The sequence below is a fragment of the Pempheris klunzingeri genome, chromosome 14 (genome assembly GCF_042242105.1).
Source record: "Pempheris klunzingeri isolate RE-2024b chromosome 14, fPemKlu1.hap1, whole genome shotgun sequence".
Taxonomy (NCBI): Eukaryota; Metazoa; Chordata; class Actinopteri; order Acropomatiformes; family Pempheridae; genus Pempheris; species Pempheris klunzingeri.
In genome coordinates, this window is record NC_092025.1 from 24,146,177 (window position 1) to 24,172,155 (window position 25,979).

General features: G+C 46.2%; 1 protein-coding gene across 2 annotated transcripts in view; it reads left to right on the forward strand.

The window, feature by feature from the left end:
* The window catches only part of klf8 (Kruppel like factor 8), a 60,887-nt gene that overhangs the window by 14,683 nt on the left and 20,225 nt on the right, over positions 1–25,979 (forward strand). For both annotated transcript variants that reach the window (XM_070843785.1, XM_070843786.1), the window contains exon 2: positions 18,229–18,600. In XM_070843785.1, coding sequence (XP_070699886.1) covers positions 18,229–18,600 — 372 coding nt within the window. The remainder of the gene's footprint in view (positions 1–18,228; positions 18,601–25,979) is intronic.

Genomic DNA, 25,979 nt, shown 5'->3' on the forward strand with positions numbered 1-25,979 from the left:
ACGCTACTTCAACACCAGTACAAATGAATGATTATAAACCAGTGCATGGCTAGAAGGAGACAGACACGGGAGTGGGTGTTTCATGTCGTGTTATCTTGTACTGACTTTTGTAAAGAAGTGAGACGGCGCTAGAGGAAAGAAGGGAGAAGAGGAGTTTCTATGTGATGTGACTGAGCGTTTGGGTGTAATACCGGCTCTAATAGGAACAGGGTTTAAGTTTATCTGGAGGTCGGTAAGCTGCTGGGAGTTTGTCATGTGAGCTGCTGCTTCAGAAAGCGCCGCTTTGTTGGGACTCTGGTTTATGACAGTCATGTTTCTTCTCCGTGCTCTCTGCTTTCATCGGGCTTCTCCTGAGCTTCCCCTTCATCAGTCCTTCTCCGCTTGCCCGCTATTCACATTATGAGATAAATACAGATTTCAGTTAAGTGTTAATGAGCTCTTCTGCCACACCGAAAGCAGTGTGTGTGTGTGAGCCAGCCAGTCCTGTTTATGAGCGCAGAGTTAATATCCGTTTGGAGGTGGTTCATCAACATTATCTTTACAACATAGTGTCGCTAATGTGACTTAAATATTTCACTCTGTTCTTGCTGTTCAGTGTTATTCCTTCTTTCTTCCCGTCATGGCGGCTCCTGTTGGAAGCTTGCAGGTTCAGCGTCAGTGGTGACTCTGCCCGTTCAACCACAAGGAAGGAAAGCACAAACCTATCGGCGTGTACACGTGTGTGTGTGTGTGTGTGTGTGTGTGTGTGTGTGTGTGTGTGTGTAAGGTATGAACTTCGTTGTGGTAGTTTGAAAGCATGCACAGTTTCGTACCAGCATGCAGTGCTTCCAAAGAACCGAGGACAGGCCTCTGAGTCGTGCACATGAACACACACACACCCATCCTGAGATTCATATCTGCTGAAGCATAACTTTGATATCATTCTGTGGAACAGGAATTAGACTTAGGCATGTGTGTGTCATAGTTTCGCACTCTTTCACACTTTACCATTTCAATTTACACATTTAACTGTGTGGCAGTGCCCTGGTTAAGGTTTGGTTAGGTTTAGGGAAGATCACAGCTGTTTTCTGTAGTATTATGTTTAGGGAAGCATTGTGGTCGTATTTATAGTGACGTTACACATTATTAACTCATGGTTGGAAATGTGAAATGAACGGCGACCTCCCCGACCCCCGACCTTTGTGGACTCCATCGCAGTATGCTAACATCACATCTCTCCCCTGTTATAATCACTACCGCCGGAGGACGCCGCTGCTTGAACGGTAAATGTGGGCCGATGCTTTCACTCTTATTTATTTCGTTTTTTTTTTGTTTTTTTTTTACTCGGTTTACTCGTTACTCAGTTTTAATTATCTGAAGTTACCTGCAGCGAGTTTCTCCAGCTGTTCTGACATGCTACATACACGCTGCAGCTTCGTCAACCAGTCAGGCATTTTATTAAAATTTTGGACCACACCCTCGAAAAGTTGAACGGGGAATAGATTCAGAGTTCAGAGCTGTAAGTAGTCTGCAATGTGGAAAATAGAGTTAAATGTATATGTAATGAGTTGTGACTCAACAGCCTGAATTTAGAGAGTGTGAGTGTGTGTGTGTGAGTGTGTGTGAGGGTTCATTATTGGAGGACTGAGTGTAGCTGAATGTGTGCTTCTGGTGGGAATGTGTGGCTGTGAATTATGTGTGTGTGTGTGTGGTGTGATGGGAGGGTGGTGAGGGGTGGGGCTTGTCAAGCCTGTGTGTGTGTGTGTGTGTGTGTGTGTGTGTGTGTGTGCATGCACTTGTACACACACATTCTTCTCGGTGGGTTCCTGCGAGTTTTTGCCGCATGCCCGTGTTGACACGCTTATGTGTGTACATGTGTGTGTGTGTTTTTTGATGTCTGTGTGTGTGTGTGTGTGTGTGTGTGTGTGTGTGTGTGTGTGTGTGTGTGTGAGGATATTGGCCGTGTCACCTCAGATTAGGCCATGATGCTGTGGTGGTGGTGGTGGTGGTGGTGGTGGAGAGTGACCCCCTACCAACCACGCCACAGTCATTAACGGGGGGAAAAGAATCCCGTCGCCATGGCAACCCCGGCCGCGCTGCCAAAACAGCCACAATGAAAAGAAAAGGGGGGACGTGGGAGGGGATGGAAGGGGGGAGGGAGTGAAGGAGGAAGAGGAGGAGGAGGAGGAGGAGGAAGGTGGCGAACGGGGGTTGGGTGGAGGCTGAGGTGGGGAGGGTGTGTCTGAAATGATTGTGTGCGAGCGTGGTGAGAAATGGAGGTTATGGGGAATGATAGAGTGGCATGGAGAGCGGTGGTGATGATGATGAAGAGGAGGAGGAGGAGGAGGAGGGGGGAGATGATCAGATAATGAGGTCACCGTTTCTCAGGCACACACATGCAGGGCTTTTTTTGGGAACATAGAGGGATTCTTATATCTTGATGTTTTTCTGTTTGTCTCCACACCAGCGTAGCCACCATGATGTCAGCCATCTTGTTCTTTGCAGCCGCAAGTGATCATATTTGGAAGAATATCAGCTAATGCTCACACTCGCTAGTTAGCTCGGATAGCAAGGTGCATCCATGATTTACATTAACTGGGATATTCATCAGGATGCTAGTTTTGTCTGGGGAAAACTAAATGTACTCAATAGAAGCACTGAACTCCTTCAAGTGTCTTTGTAGTGGATGTGCACTGCTACACCTTTATCCTGATTGACAGGTTATAAGGCAGCCACGCCCCCAAAACATACCTTTAACCTCTGTTTAACTCAAAATGGTGCCATGATTTTAAAAATGGACTTGAAACTAGACTTCCACACAATCACAAGACTTCTTCTTCTTCTTCCACCTGCTGCTGGACATTAGAGAGAATGGAGGTTAGTGGCACTTCCTTATTGGCTCATATTTCCAGACCGGGATGCTACGTCCACTTCTTTTTATCCAGTCAAAGGGTCAAAGGTGATCGAGGCCAGCTGATAATCCTCACATGACCACAGCGGGTTTCTGTCCGCAGGGATAGTGACACAGATCATTTTTAAAAACTGTTTTATCCAGGGCGACGTTATGAATGTGAGGTCCCATTTGTGTCTGGCCTCTGTCTCCGTTTATACATGTTACTGCCACAGAAATATGTGGGCCATTTTGAATGTTGGATCGCGTGAAAGAAGTCACGGTCAGCGTGCCGGGACCGGTGACCAAAATCCCTGAAATCCTCCTCTCGGATGTTACTGTAAACAAAAGATTCCTATAACAGATATGTGTTTAATTCTCTGACTCACCCGTGACTGCATTTGTTTAGAGTGAGAAAAGTAAAAGCATTAAATGTGTTTGTATTTAAGACATTACTCATTTTAAAAGCAGCAGAAGGAACGCAGCACTTCTTCTACAATAATGAAGGTCTGTCTTCCAGTCTTCACCATCAGAGATCATCCTAAAGTATGTTTAAGGTGCTTTCTGCAGACTTTGTGAAGCCAAAAGTGGCACCAATGCTTCCTTTGCAGTGCATGAATGTCTCTCAAACAAACAACTGGAAGCAATTTAAGGGAGTAAGTAAGTATGTGCTAGCATGGGATGGTGAGGTGTGGTCTGAAAAGGTAGTGTAGGTTTACAGCCTGTTGTGGAAGAAGGGAAGTAACTTTGCAGTCCTGACTCCAGTGGGGAGTTCATTCCACCACAGCAGGGCCAGAACGGTAAATTACCTTGACTGTGATGGACAACCGCCGGGTCCATAGCGTGACGGAGCGGCACAGGGGCTAGATGTTCGCTCTACTTTGGCCATGGCTTGAATTGGATGCGAGCGGCAACGGGGAATAAGTGCAGTGAAAGGGGAAGGGGAGTGGTAAGTGAGAATTTTGCAAAGTTGAATACCAGACATTCTGAAGTAGCTGCAGAGGTCTCTCAGGTCTCAGTGTGGGAATCCTAGCAAGCCCAGTCTGGGGGCCGTGGAGAAGAAGTGTGAAAATACTTTTTGTGATGCTCGTCTGTGGCTCAACGCGCTTCATGTCTTGAACCATGTAAACAAACATCCAGGCCAGGACGCTGCACGCCAACTAGATGCAGCGTGACCCAGCGCTTCAAACACACAGTATTCATCTTCAGGGATCAATAGAATAAAAACAATTATTTCAACTGTCTGTAGTCATAAACTGTCATGCAGCTGCTGACCTGGTCTCACACTAGTCTGTGCATGTGTTCTGCAGCGACAGATACATGTCCTGCCTGTCCTGACAACAGGGCGTCTCTGCAGTCTGTGGTTCTGTCAGTGTGCGTTGAACACAAACTATTAAAACATCCATCAGAGATTATTAAATCTGAACTTTGGACCTGATGTGAAACAGACCCACGGAGAACCTTCTCAACCAGCCAGGGTTTGTGCATAATAGACCTGAGGATATTTATACCAGATCCAAGAAGTGTTCGACCTGAATAGACCCAAACAGAGAGAGAACACCAGGACGTGGTTTTTACGTCTGTAGCACAAAAACATGCTCGAACATCCTTCTCCAGTAATGCACACTCTGATTAGTGACACTCAGAGACCTGTGGCCAAAGATCAGGACCCTCGAGGCCTCTGTGTGCCTTAAAGACGCCTAACAAGGTGTGAAACCTGCTTTCTGATGGTGACATCAAGGGCCTGCAAAATAATGACGTCTTACACTGTGTGCAGTCAGGACCATCACATCAAGTCTGGTACTTTGGTCATGCATCCAGGTTTTATATTGTTGAAGCAGTTTATTGGCAGCGTTAGGCTACCAGTTTGTAATAACCTGCCCAGGGAGCACAGATGAAAATGAGCTCATCAGCTAACTCGGGCACTTTTACATCAATGTGGAATCTGAAATGCTGATTAATGTGCTCTGTGTTGTTATTAATTGTGTTGTTATTTACTGTTTGGAGCAGGAAGAAACACTAATGGTCTGAGAATAGACCTGATGTGATTCAGACCCCAGCCTGATCAATCCTTGGGTTTCCCTTTTTATCTCCCACGTTAACGTCTTGTCTCAAACGGCGGGAATAAGAAGAAGGACACCAGTTGCAGGCCGTCATATCTCTACACCAGCTTGGTGTGGAAAGGGTCAGACTGGTATTTGATGGAGGTCGAACGTCTCTCCGCTGCACAGACACACCGACGTGTGTTATTACTGTTAGTGCCACAAAGTAGAGCCTGTAAATGGGTTAGTGTGTGTGTGTGAGAGAGTCTGCACACACTCACTCATGTTTGAGGTTAGTTGCGGCCGATAAGTGCTTTGAGTTCAGTGTGAGCTTTAGAGAAGTGCTGTGACCACAACTTCGTGGTTTGGGCAGTGTGTGTGTGTGTGTGTGTGTGTGTGTAATATGTCTTTAAGTTAGTGCAGAGGACGCTAACTTTGTCTAGTGTGTGTGTTTGTGTGGGATAAGAGGGTGTGTAGGGAAGTGGTGGCCGACTTTGCGTCAACAGGGTGTGGTGTGATAACAGCCAGGCAGCCTCTCTCTCTCTCTCTCTCTCCGTCCCTCCCTCCCTCTCTCTCTCTCTTTCTCTCTCGTTCTCTGCCAGCCAGATGGAGACACACCCAGTTCTTCTCTGCACATATACAGTGTGTGTGTGTATGTGTGTGTGTGTGTGTGTGTGTTGTTGTTGTTTTGACCAACATTTTAAGGAATCACACACACATTAGTATTCGACCACTTTTGGACCTGTGTTGGGGTAGACAAAATAGCGTGAACACATCATTAGGAGAGTTTTGGAGTGAATACACTTCCTACAGAGATGGGCCGTGTTTGGCTGGTCGCCAGCTAGAAGCATCTGTCCGCCGACAGAGCTCCACAAGAGGCAAAATAATCTGAGAGTAAACGGCAAGAGCGTTTCAGCGTGGAGCATTGTGGAAAATAACGGTAACATCTGGCAAACTGCATCAACAAAGAGCAGCGGTGATCACAAGCTGCAGCTAAACAACACGGACCAATAATAAACACGTGTGAGTCAAGTTTGAGACTGTGTCCCATGAAAGGTGTCGCTTCTCTGAGCCCTTAACCCTCTTTTAGCTCCTTGTTGTTAGTGCGTTCATCAACTCTGTTTGCACGAGCAGACTGAAAAGTAACGGGAACACCTGCATCCATCCATAATAAACCAGCATATACAGGGATAAGGGTGCAGCAGCCTTAAGTGACCCGTGTGTGAGGCAGTGTTTGCATTAGTGCATTTACTTTCTGTTAAGTGTGTGTTTGTGTGTTTTACGGTAAACATGGACCTGGCAGTGAACCAGAGTTACAGGATTCCTCAGCGGTTCCCACCTCGTCTCAACTTCGGCCAGATTCCCCACAGCTGAGAAAACTCCCTGCGGGGTATTCTATCACAGACGTCAAAGAAATGACATCAAAGTTTTGGTGCCGGAGTGTCAAACATGAACGATATCTCAGATGATTGAAAGTCTGCAAGGGGAAGTGATGCTGTGATGGTGTTCGGTGGTTGGTTACACAACTCTCAGATGCTCATCCTGATGGTGTGTTTGGATGGCTGCAGCTTAGTGTTAGGTTTTTCTGTATCTATTGCTCCATTTAAAGGATATTTTTGATTGTTTTACACAGTTATTTTGTTCTGTGCAGTTGTTCCTTGTAAGACGACATTAAAAGCTGATGCAGTTGCGAGTTTTGGCCAAAAGCGTTCAATGAAAAAGGTAGAAAAATGTCATGGGTGTTGAAAATCAAGTTTAGGTAATGATAACCATGAACCATGAAAAGAGAAACCCTCTTCTGTAACCGGTGTTTTGATGTCGCACTGATAGCAACGCTGCGCTGTCTTTATAAAACGGCTATTAATTTGGGAATCTGTAGGTTTATTGTGTTGTTTTTGCACCAGCGTGTGCAAAACAAATGCCAACGTAATATGACAGGACCACACCTAAATGCAGATGGTGCAAGCGTGGAAAAGCACTCAACCAAGCAATGAAAACAGTCTGACAAAGAGAACAAAACCAGGAAGGTGCTAAAAGCATTAGCATTCAAAGAAAAAGAAAGGTAATGGAAAGCTGAAATTAACACAAAATGCTGGCGTGTTGAAGCAGAATGAATCACCAGTCTGTGTTTGGTTTTGGCAACACGAATGAAAGAAATTAGTCGAGATTATCAGATAGAAAATGATGTGTTTTTAAGTGCGTTGGATAATCAAATGTGCACCCAGCTGAAACATGTGGAGTCATGACAACTTCCCAGTGCCTGATGCATCCGTTCACTCTCTCCTCCACACAGCGCCGACCTTCCCCTCCACACACCCTCCACCTCTCTCCCCTTCTTCTTCTTCTTCTTCTTCTCGTCTCGGCCAATATTGTACAACAGCACCTCTGACCCCGCGGCCAGCAAACATCTCTGGCTGCCGATTGTTGACTCGTCCCTCCTGTTGTTGTCGGAGCCTGACGGACAGTTGTCAGCTGTTGTTTTGACTTTCTTTGCACTTCGGTCCAGGCTCTGACATTAGATAAGATGTGGGAGAGAGAGAGAGGGAGAGAGAGAGAGAGAGAGAGAGGCGGACAGAGAACCTCCTTTTAGTCGATGAATCTATCGCTCAGCTGACAGGAGAATAATCTGCAGCTCAACCTGATCATTTATGCCAGTTACAACACCAAACATTTGTGTTGATTATACATTCAATGTTCTGATATTTTATAAAAACCAAGCAATGAATGGATTGAGGAAATGATAGTCAGATAAAACGATAATGTAAGTCAGCCAGCGGACACCTGTTGGATGGTTTCTGGATGTTCTACACACTTATTTTATCCAAAGTAGTAATTTACTGCATTTAAAAACAGACAAGCCTTGTTTGACGATACTTTCTGTGTGGTGGTGTATGGAAACTAGCAGAGCCACTCAGCTCTAGTTAATTGTCCCCCGTGACGGCTGAAGTGTCCACAGTGACCGGGACTCGCAGACACTCAACACATCTTATCTGTCGGCACGCGTGGGATTCAGAGGATTCGCATCCTCTCGTTTCCCCGCTGAACGTCAGAGCAGCTCTGGCCTCGGACTGGCTGCGGCACATCCCTCCTGCTCCGGGGGGGGGGGGGGGGGGCCCTGTCGGGAGGACCCTGGCCCTTTAAGAGGCGGTGGTCTCTGCTCAGCTGACGGCCGAGGGTGGAGGGAGTGAAACTGTCAGGGAGTGGCTGGGGACGGAGATAAGTTTGCCTCCTCTGCCACGGAGCATCGGAGAAGCACAAGTGTGGCTGCACGCTTGTGATGACGTAATGAGAGCATCATGTGATCACCTCTCCTCTCTGAGCGTCGGAGAAATAAAGACACAACTGAGGCAGGACAGAGAAGGAAGAGGAAAGAGAGAGAGTGGTATGAGTTAAAGGAGGAGGAGGAGGAGGAAGAGGAAGAGGAGGAGGAGGAGGAGGACATATGCTTGTAAGGTCACAGCTGTATGAGTGGGGGGGAGCAGAGTTTCCCTCCTTTAACTCCTCTCCTCTCTCCTCTCCTCTCCTCCTCTCCTCTCCTCTCCTCTCTCCTCTCCTCTCCTCTCCTCTCCTCTCCTCTCCTCTCCTCTCCTCTCCTCTCCTCTCCTCTCCTCTCCTCTCCCCTCCTCTCCTCTCCTCTCCTCTCCTCTCTCCTCCTCTCCTCCTCTCTCCTCCTCTCCTCTCTCCTCCTCTCCTCTCCTCTCCTTGCAGAACAATATAGAGGTGGCACAGCTTGGCACAGTGAGCCTCAGGCCACAGCAACATGGCGGCCGGTTGCTTGCGACATACACACTAAGAGAGAATCAGTGAAGGCTGAGAATGAATGAATGAATGTATGAAAATCAATACATTGGTTATTGGCAGGAAGGTTTTATTGACCAAACATTAGCACACAGCTGCCTCATTCATTTCAATGAGACGACTTGACACTTAAATACTGGCGCTCTTAACATTGAGGCCTCTTTTATAGTCGTACAGACACAGTTTGTACATTCGTGGTTCCCAGTGGATGAACCCTGTTGACTTTGGGGCTTTAGTGTGTGAAGCAGGGCTGTTTTCTGTCTTGTGTCCCAGGTGATTACAAACCTGCCCAGGTAGGAATCACAGGACGCCCTGTGACACTCAGAGCTCAAGTGTTTTTTAAGAATCTTCCCCAGAAGTCTAGAAAAATAAAACAGTGGCATGTCCCTTTAGCCCCCAGCTACAGCCTCCACCAACACCCTACTGCCTGTCTCATCTCTGCCACTGATTAACCAAGCCCCACCCTTTCTCTCTCACACACACACTCACACACACACACATTTTTCTCCCTCCACTTGACCTCCCTTACTTTCTTTTGCTGTGTGTGTGTGCGTGAATTTGTCTATGTAGAGGAAGTACAGGCCAAAGGATTCTTCCCCGGATAACTCATTAGAAATACACACACACACACACACACACACACACACACACACACACACACACACACACACACTCACACACACACACACACACACTGAGTTTTCCTTCTCTTTTCTGTGAAGCCTCCTTCCTTAAGAGGGGGTCCTCTTGCTTCTCAGGGCTGAGGCTGTACGGGGAGGGGCGTGTGTGTGTGTGTGTGTGTGTGTGAGAGAGTGTGTGTGGGTGTGTGTGTGTGAGGGACTCCAGTTTCACGAGTTGTGCAATGTTTGGACCCTCAATTGGAAGCCAATGGGAACTGACCTCACCCTCCACCCTCCACCCTCCACCCTCCACCCTCTCCTCTCCTCTCTTCTCTTCTCTTCTCTTCTCTGTAAGTGAATTACAGGTAAACCTATCAGGAACTCTCAGGTCGACGACATGTGATTGACTGCTGTAATTTCATTGGCCAGTTTAATCACCATTGTTTTGATGAAGAGCAGCTCAAGTCGTAGTTGTGGCTCTTGGAAGTAGCAGGGTGCCTTATGGGTATATTATTATTATTATCTTTATTATTGTAGTGTAATTCATGCCAAAAACACTGACGCCTTAAGCCTCGAACGGGGCGACATCTTGGAAGAGAGTCGTCACCTTCAGCACCTTCACTAGTAAACAAGCGAGGGTTCAGTGAAGCCACTGGTCAGGCCTGGCTTGGCCTGGCTTGGCCTGGCTTGGCCTAGCTCGGCCTGGCTCGGCCTGGCTTGGCCTGTGAGGTGACTTTACCCTGAGGCTCCTGCTATGCCTGGGACTCCTGCAGCATCTTTTCATTGTCTCTTTATTTCTCTCTGCACTGAAATGTGTTCAAATAATCGTAAAGATGCCAGAAAATATAAGTATAAAGACCCCCCCCATCAGTTTTGACTGATTTTGCATCTATTGCACTGACAAATCACTATTTTATATCTCAAAGCTATCGACAGCGTGTCAGGAGGATGTTAGACGGCGCTATGAACTGAGATTGAACCCCCAGAGGTATGAGCAGGCGACCATTATGGTGGTGGGGGGGGTGAAAAAAACCTTCTACCTCTCTTTTTATTTTGGTTATTTCTCTTCCTCTTTTCACGCTGATTGCAATCTTAGATGCCTCAAATGACAGTGAGCCCCAAACGGAAGCTGCTGTGTAGCTGAATGAGTGAGATGGGTTAGTCAGAAACAGAAAACTGGAGCCAGACGGCGCCAAATACTCCTCATCTGCACTTCTGGTGAGGAGGGCTGGATGTCGTGCGTACTTCTCTGTGGGTGCGTACGTGTGTTCCTTCCTTTGGGTTTGTTGGAGCTGCTTGGGAAACTGCTGCGTGTGCGTTCATGGGTGTGGGCATAACCATACATGAAGCCGGTACGTGGACATAACTGTGTGTGTGTGTGTGTGTGGACCGTGTGGGGGCATGAACAGAGTGCGGCTGACTGGGGCAATCCCCCTACCCCCACCCAAAACACACACACACACACACACACACACACACAGAGTCACATACACACAGGGCCGGGGGGGTTTGGAGAGAGGCAGCAGTGACAGAGAGGAGAGCGCTGACCCAGATAGTGTCTCTGTCCCACCCTCTCTCTCACACACTGTAAAAAATAAGATTTGCAAGTGTTTTTTTTTTTTATTTCACAGTGACTCATTTGACAATGGATTTAAAATAAGGACGCCTCTAACAGTTACTTTCATCGTGTGCCAATCTGCTGAGAGTCGCTCTGTGATTGTGGCTTAAACGTCTGTCAGAAGACGTTAAAAATGTCAATCACGACCTCCCAGAGTCGAAGAGTATATTTTTTTTGTAAGCTAAAAATGGAATTTTTAAAAAAACAGTGTTTGCAGCAGATGAATGTGAAAGTGCTGCCGTGGTGTTTTAGTACGTATGGGTGAGTGGCTGCCACAGTAATTCATACTGTAACTTATAGGCTCCATCTTTTTAAAATCCTGATTTTAGTTTTATATAAATAAGCTTTAATTGTTAAAAGGGAGCTCAGTAAACGTGTTGTTGCTCCTTAAATGACCCAGTTTAAACAGACCCACGCCGCCTTTCTCCTGTTTCAACAAGGAGCTCCTCGTCCACACCCCTGATGTGACCATCATGGCGCTGTGGTGACGCCGGCTATCCTCCACGTGTTTCACAATCACTAAAGTCCTGCTGGCTGCAGCCGGGTGCCGGCTCCTGCTGCGGGGGCCGGTTAAGTAGCGCCAGTCCCATATTAAGGTGCCGTGAAGCTGCTGGAGTCAGTAGCACCAGTCACTAACAGTATTTGGACCCAAACTGTGAATATGGCGGTTGAGGCGGTTGCTTGACAACCACCGCTGTTGGCTTGTCTATAGCCGTGGTTATCGTGAGAGGCCTATATAGATACAATGCATGCCAAAGCTTTGTGTTGGCATTGTTTGTTGAGTCCCAAAAGCCAAATGTGTTCATTATACAATGGAGAAGCTGCAGACAGCAAATGTTCTACATTTGTGAGTGATAGATGACTTGAATCAATTATCCCTCCAGCACCAGATCACAATACAGGTTACAGATGTCTGTCTTCCAAAACGATGTTCTAATGGGACACACTTGACAGGAAGAGGTGATCACACAAAACCTTCACTTTCTTTATTAGTCATTTCTTTTGCGTATGAACTGAAAGCAGAAATGTTGCTGTCATTTTTTGCAGCAAGTCCATCCAGCACCCCTGCTGTCAGGTATCCATCATATCTCGTCTTCTTGGCATTGCCACCTACTTTCACCATCCCACATCAGAAAAATGAATAATTTAAATGTTTCCGTTAAGCCGCTTTGGCTGAGACGATGATCTGAACGCACCTTTTAACACAGTGAGGTAGTGACAGTGTTTCAATCCCAGACCAGGACGTGCAACATGAACGAAAACCCTCCTCAGAAACCTGCGCTGTGACTCTTCTTGTCCGCGACCCACAGCGCAGCAGCAGCAGACTGGTTGTTGTGAGCGGGTGTGAATGTGTAGGACCGTATGAGGATGAAGCAGAGTGTTCAGTTCACGCTCAGTCAGCCTTCACCGGGTAAAAATAGATTTAAAAATGTTGAGATTGGCCTGTTTGAAGCCCAGGGATGGAGACAGCTGTCCACCTCTAGTGGACGGCTGCAGAACAACTCCACAACAAATCCACCCTCCAGATCTACAGTGTGTCAGTTTGGGCCTCATTAGTGTTTCTTTACTCTGATTTTTAGGAATACAGCTGCATCTCTTCTTGACTGATCTGTCCATTATTTGGTCTTTTGCTTCATCATGCAGTCTATTAAATGTCAAAACCTGTGAAAAGTCGTTATTATAACAGTCCAAAATCCAAAGATATTTGATTAACATGTCTATAAAAGACAGAAAAGCTGGAGCGCCAGTATCAAAACTGCCGTCAGTTCATTATCTGCTGACACTCATAATGTCTCTGCCCTGCAGGACAGATGTGCACGGTTAATGCCTGATCATTGATGACTGATTGATGGTAAGGGTTGGGGTTCACTCATGGCCAATGTGTCTTTGCATTGATGCAAATGTTCTCTAAGATGTTCTTAGCGTTGGAAAGCGACAGCAGATATCAGCTAGTTGTCGATGAGTTCTCTTATCATTCATTTACACCAGAACTGGGAATGTGGGCCGGGCTGCAGAAAGGTTTGCCGTTTCCTCGACGCTGCAGTGACACCGTGTCTGTTTAAAAAGTCCGTCTGTCTGTCTGATGTTCAGTCCTCCTCGGCCCTCTCTACCCCCACACTGACTTCCTGTGGTGGGATCAGAGGCTGACAGGGTCACACCCACCCCACCCTTTTTATTCCTGGAACTCCACAGTGGGACCCCTCCTCTGGGGGGAGACACACACACACACACACACACACACACACTCTTGTCACTCCTCATTTACACACACTCAACATGCGCATACACACTCACACTCTCTTTCCACACACACACACACCCTCCTGACCCCGTCACTGTACTCCTTCCCCTTGACTGCCTTGTCTGCCAGCAGATGTGGATCAAGTGGGATTTGCAGAAGACTCTTCGCTCTGTGCAGAGTGGTGGTGGTATGGGTGTGGTGTGTCTGCTGAAGCACAGAAAGCTACAGAAAGTTGAGACGACTTTAAAATTTTCAATCCCCTGTGTGTTTTTTCTGTGATTTTCCTGCTTACGTGGCTCCGTCTTGGCTCCGCCTAGCTGGAGCTCCTGATTAGGTTAAAACAAGTGCAAAGGAATTATTTGCAAATCCCGTTCAGTCTAGGTTTGGCTACAGCGCTGGGCTCTTGTTTGACTTGAACAGATTTATTCTTGTGCACAAGATACTCAGAAGTCACAAAAGATTAAGCTAATTAAGCAGAACTTAAGGTCTTGTGCTGTGGCAAAATATCAGATATTTAACTCGGAAATAGTTCCTGGTTGTTGCTCGTTCCCCAAAGGACAAAATACTCAAGGGTTGGATTACACATATGCTAATAACTGTTCTCAGGATTGATTTTTGCATGAGCTCATTTTTATATAACAAAAAACATGAAGAAATAATAATAATAATAATAATAATCACTCACGAGCCAATGAAAGATGGTTAGTTTTATCATGATAGATTTACACAAATTTATAATATCTCTTTGAGTCTGGAACTATTAGGCGGTCTGCTAAGCTAACCGCTAACCTAGCCAGCTAGGGAACATGCTAATGTTGGTCAGCAATGGATGATTTCATTTAAAGCTCCCTTAAACTAAGGAAGCATCTATTTAGTGTTTGTTATAAATGGAGGGGTGTAAAAACGTGAAGTGCTGGAAAACCGGCCATATTGAATTGGAGCTATAAGACGTTGGTGTTATATCCAAATTATTATTGAGGAAGAAATCCATTCCAACATCCTGGGACCTTCCTCGGGCTTTTAAATGGTCAGAAAACATTTTAATAATGTAGATAACAAACTGATATTAATGTTAGTCGCCTTTTTTTTCCCCAGGATGGTGAAGGCAAGTCTCTGATTGGCCAGGCCCAGATATTCTCACCCTAACCATGTGACTCCCCCTCCCTAAACCTAACCTGTCAACGTTTTGACATGCGGCACTTGCCTTCGCCATCCCAGGAAAAGAATTGCACGTGGGAGACACCATGTGGATGTCATATCCTGAATTTGCAACCGAGCAAAACACCAACACTTGATGGTGCTGCTGGTAATAGTAGGTTTGTGATATTGTTCACCTCAGGCCAGCAGGACTAGATACTGTGTGATAGATCTGGGAATCTAATCTATGAGTGTGTAACACTGATTAGTGAGACGGTCTCCAAGCTAACGTGCTAATGAGCTTGTTAGCTCTCTGCATTTTGCAGGCTGGATTTCCAAAGTGACAAAAGCTGAGTTTCTTCATTTGACCTGTTTGTATCTCTGACTTGTCTGTAAACCTTTGAGAAAAAGTCCAACATGGAAGATTAAGTAACATTTGATGGTGGCACACTGTTAATAAGCGATGATAATAGACTCCAGCTCTCTGTTCCCTCACAGGTCTGCACCATGGAGAGAGAGATTACACTGAACTCTGGGATCTCCGTGATCCCAGTGGGTTAAAATTGATTTTGCATCTACATTTTAATTTAAACACTGGTGTGATCAGGTCTTAGGGGTCACAAGTCCACGTCATTTCAAACTGATTCTCAGGGGGAAACGCTTTCATCCATCAAAACAGGTTTCCAATAGACATCTCAGCGAAGAGTTGGACGTGACGTTTGAGTGAAAGCTGCTGGTGGAGTTCTGGGAGTTTCAGCTGTGCCGTCTGCAGCCTTCAGCTCTTTGCAGCAGACAAAAACAAATCCTCCCTCCTCCTCCTCCTCTCACACTCACCTAAAAATTGTGCTTTCACAACTGAAATAAGCGCTTCGATCATGTCTGGCTGTCGAGCACCAAATCTTATTTATTAGGAAAACTGTCTGAATCTTTTCAGGGTCGATTGATTATTAAGGGGAAGGCTGTTAGGTTTTTATTCACGCTGCCTCCGCAGAGCTAAATGCACAGGTTGAAGGGCAGGTAAGAAGCGGCCAATCGCAGAAGAAGAAGAAGAGGTGATAACGAGGTCCTCAGAGCAGGTTTAAAAAACGTCACGCTGAACAAGCCCCTAAAAAAACGGAGCTGAAAAGAAGATTGTAAAAGATGAAAATGTATTAAAAACGTTCAGGATGTTTAATCAACCTCTCCACCCACTTTTTCTCTGTCAGTGTTGCTTTGCACATCCAGTTAATTCTTTGAATACAGACTTGAACATTTCCCACTCAGGCAGTTCTAATTTACATGTAGTTAAATTAGTAGTGGGGGATTTGCACATGTTCCCGTTTCCACACTGACATTAAATCATCCTCTCAAATCTATAGACACAGGAAGTTTTTTCTCTCCTTTTATTTTTTCTACGTCAAGTTAGAGTATGTCATAACAACAGGAAATCACATTTTTATCGAAGCCTTTACTTTGATAGCATTGTGGTCCATTTCCTGTTCCTGTTGGCTCAGAAATCCAACTCTTTTACTTTCTCAGACTTTCTCCTTTTAAGCTCTCCTCATAAACTTCTTCTGTCTGCCCATGGCCAGGGGCGGGGCAGGGGGGGCAGGATGGGGGTGCTGTGGGGTAGGTAAGATGGGGAGGGGGAGGGATAGGGAACATCGGGAAGGGGGGAGCAAGATAGACTTCTGATATGGCTTGTAGTTGGTTTCCTTGTCTTTGTTTAAACTTCCCCCAATATCACGTGCAGCCTATTTTTATTAATCTGTTTATTTATCTGTGTTTGTACTGATCCAGAGGAGAAAGACAACTCAGCCTTTGTTTTTGTTCTTGTTACATCTCTTGGGACTTCTGCACTTTAATATGAGAAGACACGCTTGTTATTTCCACATAACTTTACCGTAAAGTTCCACTTACAGCTGAGTTTGGAGTTTGTGTGGTTGCGATTTCAAACCCTGGCTGCCCGTGGGTTGCCTGTTTGGGGGGTGGGGGGGAAGGTGTGACATCAAGCTGCTTTTACCTTTGTTTAGAGACACAGAGGGGGCTCTGTGTCCTCACAATGGGACTGAGAGGCCAATGTGTGGCCTCTGTGTGTGTGTGTGTGTGTGTATTTGTGTTGGAGGGGTGGTGCTTGCAGCCACACCCAGGCTGATTGGATGAGGCCACACCTCGCTGTGGAATCCGCTGTAGCTGGGTCACATGTCGGCCTGCAGCACCCTGCCGCAGCTCTGAGCCTCCGTCTGCACCCAGAGGCAGAAAGAATCAGCTGCATGCAGGAAGTAGAGACGTAAAAAGAGTGACTGTGTTTCGCTATAACTTCCTGTTTTGATCTTGCTCACGCAGGATGATCCCACCAGTCACAGTGTTTTTAGTGTGTTCGGGTTCCACCGAGTCACTGCCCTCATCAGGAGACCCGGTGAAATGTGTGTTTAGTCACAGATTTCAGAAGTTCACGTCAGATTTCTTTTTAAACACGTCGGCCGTAACCACATTCACATGAGCAACAGCTTTAAGCTCAAAGGGGAAGAGAGAAAAAAAGGGGAACCGGAAGGGAAGTCGTCTTTTTGTACAACTTCCACGAGTGTGTGTCAGCAGTGTTCAAAATGTGGGTCACCACCCAGCAGAGGGTCACAGCGAGGAGACCCAGGGAGCAAGAGAGGCCAACTTAGTCAAAAACAGAAGACCTATAAATGTTGAGCCTGTCCGACAGCTTGTTTGTATTTACGCTCATATTTACTCACTTTTCCCCGAGTTAAGTCATAATTTAGTGAATTTTTGAGAACGTTCTTGTACAATTGTACGGACTTTGGCTTGTTTTCACTAGTGGAGGGAATGTAACTGAAAAAAGTGGAAATGTATTGTTTTAGTATTGGCACAGGAGCTGTGGGGAGACGTGTGTGTATTGTCAGTATTGCCTCATTTCAGATAAACAGTTCGACACCTCACAAAGTATTCAGGTCACATCATGCCGGGATTTGTTAGCTCCAGACTTGTGCCCAGAGTAGCGGTTCATTTAAACGTCTGAGAAAGGAAGTGGACGCTGAGAGAAAATGGAGACGGAAAAGAAGAGAAGGGGTGTGTGCATAACTAGAAGTGTGTGTCGAGTCCCTCTGCCTCGGCACTCCCCACACCTCTCCCTCTCTTTCTGTGTGTGTGTGTGTGTGTCTCTCTCGGCTTCCAGAAAAGGGTGTGTCCGCCTGCCTGCCTCTGAAAGGGAGGGAGGGGTCAGTTCACGGCTACTCCTCCCTGCTCTCTCTCTCTGCCTCTGTTATTTCTCTTTCGCTCTCATTCCCTCACTGGCAGCCTCAGGATTAGGCCTTTTGTTTCTCTGCCTCCTCTGTCTCTCTCTTTGCCTTTAATTTTTATCTTTTTTAAACTGAGTGTGTGTGTGTGTGTGTGTGTGTGTGTGTGTGTGTTTACTCCCCCCCTCCCCGTCCTGGCAGATTTTTGAGAAGAGGTAATGCTTGTTGTCATTTTTTTTTTCCTCCTCCAAACTCTGGTGTGCCATTTCCTGTCTTGCTTCCTCTCCTACCTGTCTTCCTCCCCCTCTTCCTCCACTCCTGCCCTCTCATTATTTCTCTTCCTTTCTGACATTTTCCTTTCACTTCCACCCCCCCACCCACTTTTCTCCTCATTGCTGTTTCAAATCCTTAAACAAGCCCCCTCTCTTCACCCTCTCCTTCTAGCCTGGAAGTTTTTTAACATGGTTCTCACCCTTCCTTCCCCCTTTTTTTCCCCCTGCCATCTCTCCCATCCCCCCTTTTCCCCTCCTTAACTGCCCCCTTATCACCTCCTCTCTTCCCTTCCTCTGCCCCCTTCTTCTATTTCCTTACCTTCTACTCTTCTTCCTCTATTTGTGATAGATCCCTCCTTCCTCCTCTCACCTTCTGTCTCTTCTTCTCCCTCCTCTCCCCCCTCAGTGCCAGTCGACTCCTAAGCAGAAGAAGAGTGCCGTCGGCGCCCAGAAGAAGCAGAGGAGCCCGGCCAAGCAGAGCGCCCTGACCCAACAGCAGCCGCCGCCGCCGCCGCCGCCGTCGTCATCAACGCCGCCGCCCGCAGCCCGGGAAGAGGAGGAGAAGGAAGAGGAGCCGACCAGCAGGCCTCGGCCGCCGCAGGAGGAGGAGGAGGAGGAAGCAGGAGAGGAGGAGCGAAAGGAAGTGGCGGCACAATCCGTGAAGAAGAAAGAGGAGGCGGCGGAGGAGGAGGAGGAAGAGGAGGAGGAGGAGGAGGAGGGTGAAACAGTCATGCCCTCTGTACAGATCAAACCAGAGCCAGAGGAGATGGAGTGCACGGTGAGGAGGGGGAGAAGTGGGGTGGGTGGAGGTGATTGGTGGATTGATTAGAAGAGGCAGGGTGGGGTGGACAGGCAGAGGAGGTGGTGGACAGATGGATGGAGAGTCAGGTGGATGTGACTGCCGCCTCACATCAGATGTGTTTGGTCACATACAGACAGATGTTGTTATTTGAATGCTAATATTTATCTCGGCATCAAGAACGATTACAGATGAGTCAGACAGGTGGCGGTCGTATTGTCTGACTGATCAATATTCGGTTAATCACTTGGTGTTCCAGATTTGATCCTGTAGTCAATCCTGACTCAGGTTCTGATTCGGCACAGCCTGGGTCTTACTTTCATCATTCTTCTCTGTAACAATAATGGTGATTGGAGATCTGTGAACACGACAACATCACTAAAGGCTGACAGGTTGTGACCAAACCACCAGGGTCGCCAAACGCATTCAGAGAAGATAAAAAAGGTGAATAGTGAAACAATATGGAGTCACAGATTATAGCATTTTTATTGGTGCACAGCAGCTTGTAATACCACGAGGTAGGACTTTATAACTCTAGAAAGATCACCTCGTAAACGGCAGAAATACGGCGTTCATGTAACAAAACAACACTAACCAGGAGCGTGTACCTATTCGAAACAATAAGGCAGCACCATGCTGGGCGACGTCGCTTTGCATCGCAGTGAAACTTGAGCCGAGCTCGTCTTTCTGCTAAACCCCTCTGTGTTGGAGCCCCTGCTGTGACAGTGCAGTGGTCTCATTAAAGCGAATAAGGAGGCCTTTCCCATGCAGTCAGTGGGTGTCTGACCACGGGCTGACTAACGTTTGACACTGATCGGCTTTATTCTGCTTTTTTTTGAATGCCAGGAACAAAGCATTGAGTCAACAACCAGCGATGGTACTGTGTGGGAATTCGGCCTTTTTCTATCGCCGTTGGGCTTCATGAACCTAAAGTGAAGACACTGACAGCGACCCCCTCCATCACAGATTGTAGAACTGTGTTATTAACTTCTCACTTGGAAAGCAAATACAGAAACACAGTCGTGCTCACTTTTCATTTCACAACATGTCAGCGGTTACTTTTCCGATATCTCTGCTGATCAGATGTGTTTGTACAAGGTCTGGTGTAGTTCTGTTCCCCCAGGTGACCTGTGTTCAGAGGTCAGCAGCAAGTTTCTCTTTCCCCGGCTCATATTTGGGGTTTTGTAAGTGTTATTATTTTCAGTTTTTGCTGAACGCTTCCTTTCTCTGTCTTCTAAACCGAATGGAGAATGGTTTTTGAAAATGCTGCTCGGAGACAAAAAGGACAAAGGCGTTCTTCAAAACCATCATCGGCTTGTTGACTTTGGGTAGATGTCGATTTGAGAGCTTGAAATCACAGAATTTTAGCAGCTGGGGATGTGGGTGATATCAACTCAGAACAGTTTGTACCTGTTGTCTCTACCTGGGTCACCTACAAAGTCCCAGTAAAGATGGGCACTGACGATTATCGCCAGTAAAAGAAAAATGGTGGACGTCTCCCTTTGGGTTGGGAGTGAGTTGAAGCTCCAAATGAAGGAGTTCAGGTGTCTTGGGAGGGTAAAGTAGAGCAGGAGAAGGACAGACGGATTGGTGCAGTAATGCAGGTGCTGTCCCGGTCGATCTGTGTTCCAGTCCTCACCTGTGGTCATGAGCTTTGAGTAGTGACCAAAAGATCGAGATCGCTAATATTAGCGGCCAAAATTGGGCTCCTGCATGGGGTGGATGTGATCTCCCAGGAGGAGGAGGTGGGAATCATTGCCCGGGAGCAGCATCTGGAATACCAAACGTAGCCCGCTGCCACTGTGACCCAACCCTGGACAAGCAGAAGAAAATGGATGGATGGAAAGTCTACTTAGATGAAGGTTTCCAATGAAGCGGAGGGATCGAAAGGGCAGGATTGAGCGAAACTGAAATTCTGGGTAGTGGATTGATGGGCGGAGCGCTGAATGAGGGATGAGCCGATGTTAGATGAAGGTCTGTAGATGGAGTGAAGGAAGTGCCAGATCAAAATTGATGGAGGAGTGAGTGGAGAGATTAATGGAGGGGTGGGTGAGTGGTACAGGAGGGATGGATTGAGCAGAGGGCGGTTGGATGGAGTGCAGGAGGGGTTTGGTGATAGTTGTGTTGATGCTCAGATGCTTTAGTTTCCTCAAAATGTAGAAAAATGATGTACGATCTCTTTCAGTCAAGTTCTTTTATTCAGCTGTGGTGTTTTGGTATCACAGCACGTGTTATTCTTCCTTTTCCTCCGCTAATTCAAAACATACCAGACACCTATCAGGAAACAATTACCTCGTATTGAGTTTTCATTTCAGAGGGAGCAGGTTTCTATACATTCTTTTTAGATTAACTAATCAATAGTTTAGCCTAACCGTGTGAAATGATGACAAATGCCTGCCACAAATCCTTAAGAAACTCATTTTCCAAGAGAGGAAAGGAGCAAATTTAACAGATCTGAGAAGCTAAAACCAGAGAATGACGAATCTCCCAGACCAGCGGGAAATCTGCTGACAGGGAAAGTGAATGAGAAACATCCTCATTGTCCTCAGTGGCTGCTGCTGGAGAGCCTTTGAGCAAAGCACGTCGCTGCCTATAACTATGGGTCTCTGACAACAGTAAAATGAATGAATGAATGACCGCTTTTGTCCTCCACCGGGCTTCTCTGCATGTTTAAAGACAACAGGATATATAAAGAGCAGTGACGAGTCGAGTCCTTCTGTGCTGTTGACGTGGTGTCGGATGGAAGAGCAGGTTCTCCTGATGGTGAATGGAAATGATTGATGGAAAGTCATAATAACACCCATACGAACAAACACTTAATTGCCCTCACGGTGTGTTGACATTTGTGGTTTTGCATATTTCGAGCTGCAGCGTTGACCTTTTGTTTGTTTTAAATCCTGAGCGCCTTTCAGGGAGCGTGTCAGCAGAACAAGCTCCACGAAACAAACAGGGAGGAGGTCAGAGGTCACCGCGGCCCAGAGCACCAAGAGTCTCTGTGAATCATTTTTTAGGAGGAAGGCTTGGGTTTCCCTGCGTGTCGCCTCGATGCCCCAGAGCTAAATAAAGAGTCTGCTAGTAAATTAAATAGATTTGGAGCGTAAAGCAGCATCTTGTTCCTGTTCTCCTCTTCTTTTTTTTACATATGGCTTTTTCCTGTCTCAGATAAACGTGTCTCAGAGGACTCAAGTGATATAAATACCCAAGACAAACTGCCTTTAGATCATGGCCAGTCGAGTCGTAAAAGACTTGCTTAACTTTGTTGTTACCTCGTTGCTACATAAACTAAACTGTGTGTGTCTGTCAGATCGTTGTAGTTTCTGCTCGTGACGGCTGTAAAATCAGCCCGTGTTCATGATTTGTCACAGAAATCTGTACATTTTTTAATCTGTGATGATCTGCCGAGTTTTTTTTTTATTTTGCAGACACATTTAGGCAAAGCGAACTTCTCCTAATACTTAAAGATCTGTATGTTTTGTTAATATTTGAATATTTAGGCCCGTCGTCCTGCTGTTTTTACACAAATCTATGATGCAAACAAAGATTAAACGGCACCAGAAAGTATTTATGATACAAAATGTAGTTCTAGTTTTGTGTTTGTTCTGAATGAGGAGACTTTGCAGTCCGTCTGATAATGATAGGAGGCCCCACTGCACTGGTTTAACTCCTTCTGTTCATATTTTAATTGTGGATTATGCTTTTTGGAAGTTCTCTATTAATCTCTTTTAGGTGTTTGAGATTATTTCGTGTCCTTCTTGTCCTCCAAAATGCCTCATTATGTTATGTTATGTTGCTGTTGAAGGGTCACCTGGTCGGCCTCGTGGATATTAGAAGAGACAAACCTGTCTGAGCTAATATGTACAAGCGTTCATCTGCTGGCTGGTTGTAGTTTCCCTTCCTGATTAAGGACACAATGATTATTGGAAGCTCGGCTTTATAAATGGAAATTAAATATAATCATAAATACTGGTGAGCATCATAAGCACTTAAGCCAGCGTGCGGCCCAGGCTGAGCTCACACGCTGGCAGCAAAGGCATGTTGCTACACCTTTGGCATTTCTATCTTAAGTGTTGATAGGTAGGTCCATGTTCCCTCTTATAATCGTAGACAGATGAGGGTATAGAATAAAGGGCGTGAGCTGTAATGATAAGGTGAGGGCCTATCGGAGCCACAGGCACGCCATGGCAGGCGGCCATTAACCCCTCCAACACACCGAGGAAGGAGGGAAGGGTGTCAGCTGCAGGAGAGGATGGGTGAGGTACGAGGAGAGGAAGCTGTAGGAAGTGTAAAAAAAAAAGCAGGGAGGAGAATAGGGAGAGGAAAATAAACAACTCGGCAACACGGAGTCAGATGAGGAGTGCAGATGGAGAGGGGAGAGATATGAGGGAAGGTATAGAGGTGGAGGTGCAGAGGGTGGAGACTGTCAGATAAGAAAAAAGCTGCACTGCAGGATTATGACTGTCATCCATTCTGCCCTCCTGTGTGTTGCCTTTAGTGCTTCCTTTTTTTTCCTTTATAATGTTGTTGTCCCAGTTGGCTCCGTACAGCCGGCAGCAAGGAGATGCACACTGAGGCTAGCTACTCCCTTTGGCTTTTATTAGCAAAGCGAACAATGCTAACAGGTCTTTTTAGAGAGACTGAAGGGCAAGTAGAGAAATGTTCTTTTCGTCCGTGGCCGTAAATTCAGTGGAGAAGGTCAATGGAGTGCATCAGGTGTTCGGGAGATTGGCTCAGCAATGGGAACACACACAGCAAATTCAAAAGCAGTACATTATTTCCTCAAGCACACGACTATTCTAGGTCAGTATTTCAGGTGTGTTCGTCCACCTGAGCTGTGCATTTCCTTCCATCCATCACACATCACTCCCCGGGGCACCAGAGAAACCTGTCCTACAAATAATAAGGCCACTGGAAATCATGGATGCTCCCACAGTAAAAAAATTATGAATATATTTTGGTCCAGCTATTGCACATTGTGACTCCCCAGGAGCCGCAGTAATGATGGAGGTTTTAACTCTTCACCACACGTACAGTACTGACAGACGCACACAAGTCTGATCCAACACTAAAAGTCCTCTCAGGTGGTGTCCTTGTCAAGACTCGTGCTCATCTGTGGCTCGCTAGCTACCTGTCAAACTGACTGTCATTGCCGTTTTGTAATTCTAGAGAGGCAGACTGCGATTTCACGCCGTTAGCCTGACCTACAGTTAAGAAAGGCAACACTGGAAGGTGTTCATTGTGCTGTTGCTTTAATTGAAATGGATCTCGAGCAGGCTTTGTGACACCATTTCACCTATAAATCCTAGAAATTTTGCATGCCATGATTATTCATAACTCGGAGCACGGGCTTAGATTTGCATATTTGGTGGTATGTGAGAATGTGGGATAGGCAGGACTGGCTCTGTTAGCAGGGAGTGGTACGTTTGGGGGGAGGGGGGAGGAGGTAAAGTTAAGAGCAAAGTTACACGCAGGACAGCAAACCAGATGTTCTTCATCCTCAGCTGATATTCTCAAACTGAAGCAGCCCCTGATATGTAGAAATCTGTGTGCTTTCTAATGTCTTTTTTAAGAATTCAGCATCACCAAGTGACAGGATCAGGACAGGTTCTGATATGACATGTGACAGACAGGACTGACACAGAGCGACCTGAGCCAGGCCAAACTTTCCTGTTCCTATGAGACATTCGGAAACACTAAAACCTCCGTTGGCTCGATTGTGATGTCTCCAGCGGTGGTTTGTCCTGAAATTAGGTTAAAGCCGAGTCTGAAGCTTAGTCTTAGGCACGTGTTGCTTTTCTTTTGATTGTGCTGTCTTTGCAATTTTGCACATTTGACTGAATTCTGGGATTATTTCAGGATGCTCGGACTCACACGTGCACTGATATTCCAGGCTTTCATCTTATACTCGCCTGTTTCTTTTTTCTGTTTTTGTGCAGACCATAAATAAGTATTTGCAAAGCTTCTCTTATCAAGGAAGCAGACACAGGGTTGCATCATACCTGCCCAGACTTGTGCCAAAGGTCATGATACATTACCTGCTCATTCATCATTTACAACAGACCTTTTCCATGATCGAGGCCAATGTGCTCTTCCTACCAGGTTATAAATCCGCTCTCACTAGCGAAGAAGCTATTTTCACGTTGCCTCTGGCTGTATGACGGTTGGAATTGTGGTTCGGCACAACTGAACATGCAATACAAGTTTTTTTTCTGTTTTTTGTTTTCCGAGTATATAAAAGAGTTTCAGACTTGTTGTCCATCTGTGCATGATAGAAGTGTGATGTGTGGAGTTCCCCAAGGCTCAATACTATGGCCTCTTTTCTTTAACACGCTTCTATTTGGTCACATTATACCAAATCACAACAAAATCATAATTTTGTCGACATTGGCCAAGTTTACTTAGCTGCAACAGCGGATTTTCACTTTTTGCAGTGATCTGTTTCTTTCTCAGTAAGGGTTAGACATGCTGTTAAATGTTTTGTTTATTCATTGTTCTCTGATTCCTCCAAACATTTTCATAGCTTATATGCACCATTGTGTGTGTGTGTGTGTGTGTGTGTGTGTGTGTGTGTGTGTGTGTGTGTGTGTGTGAATACGCTGTTAATGTCAGCACTGAAATGATAAACACACTGAAGGAAGAGCAGATTTATACGCCACTTTTGAAGGTTACAACTGAATCATGTTTCCCACGATTCAGTTGTTAGGTTTTATTGATTGCGTCAGCTGATGATTTATTTTGCCGAATAGAAGAACAGAACAGATAATGTACAGAAAGTGGAAAAGCAAGCCGGAGTGTTTTCGGGTGGCACGGGTGTCAACAGACTGGTGGGGGCAGAGACTGACCTGGAATTTGACCCCACAAGAGCCGAACTGTCTAAATTGCAAATTTCCTAATTGGCTGATTTAGAAGCATTTTATATTTCAGAGAAAACACAGGATTATGTCAGTGTGCTTGTACGGCGCTGTGAGGGTGTGGGGAGCTGGGGGAGGGGTCTGGTAGAGCCCTGTATGTGTGTGTGTGTTGTGTTGTGTTGTGGTATGGTTTGGGTTAGTAAAAGGGTGGGGGCTGGGTGGAGTAGTATTGCGTAAGGGATCATTAAGCAGAGGGTGTGTGTGTGTGTGTGTGTGTGTGTGTGTGTGTGTGTGCTGGCCACACCTCTATGGCTGCCTCGAACATGGGGGGAGTTTGGCTTCCTGTCCAAAGATAAACTCTCCAGGAAGCAGATCCTCCTGGTATTCACTCCACTGGGAGCCTCCAAACATTTAAACGCCCCACATCCTACTTAATGCTCGTACTTGTTTGCATCCAACAAATTGTTTGCTTGTTGTGGCTTTACGTCCCCCGTTTAAATGCAGATGTTA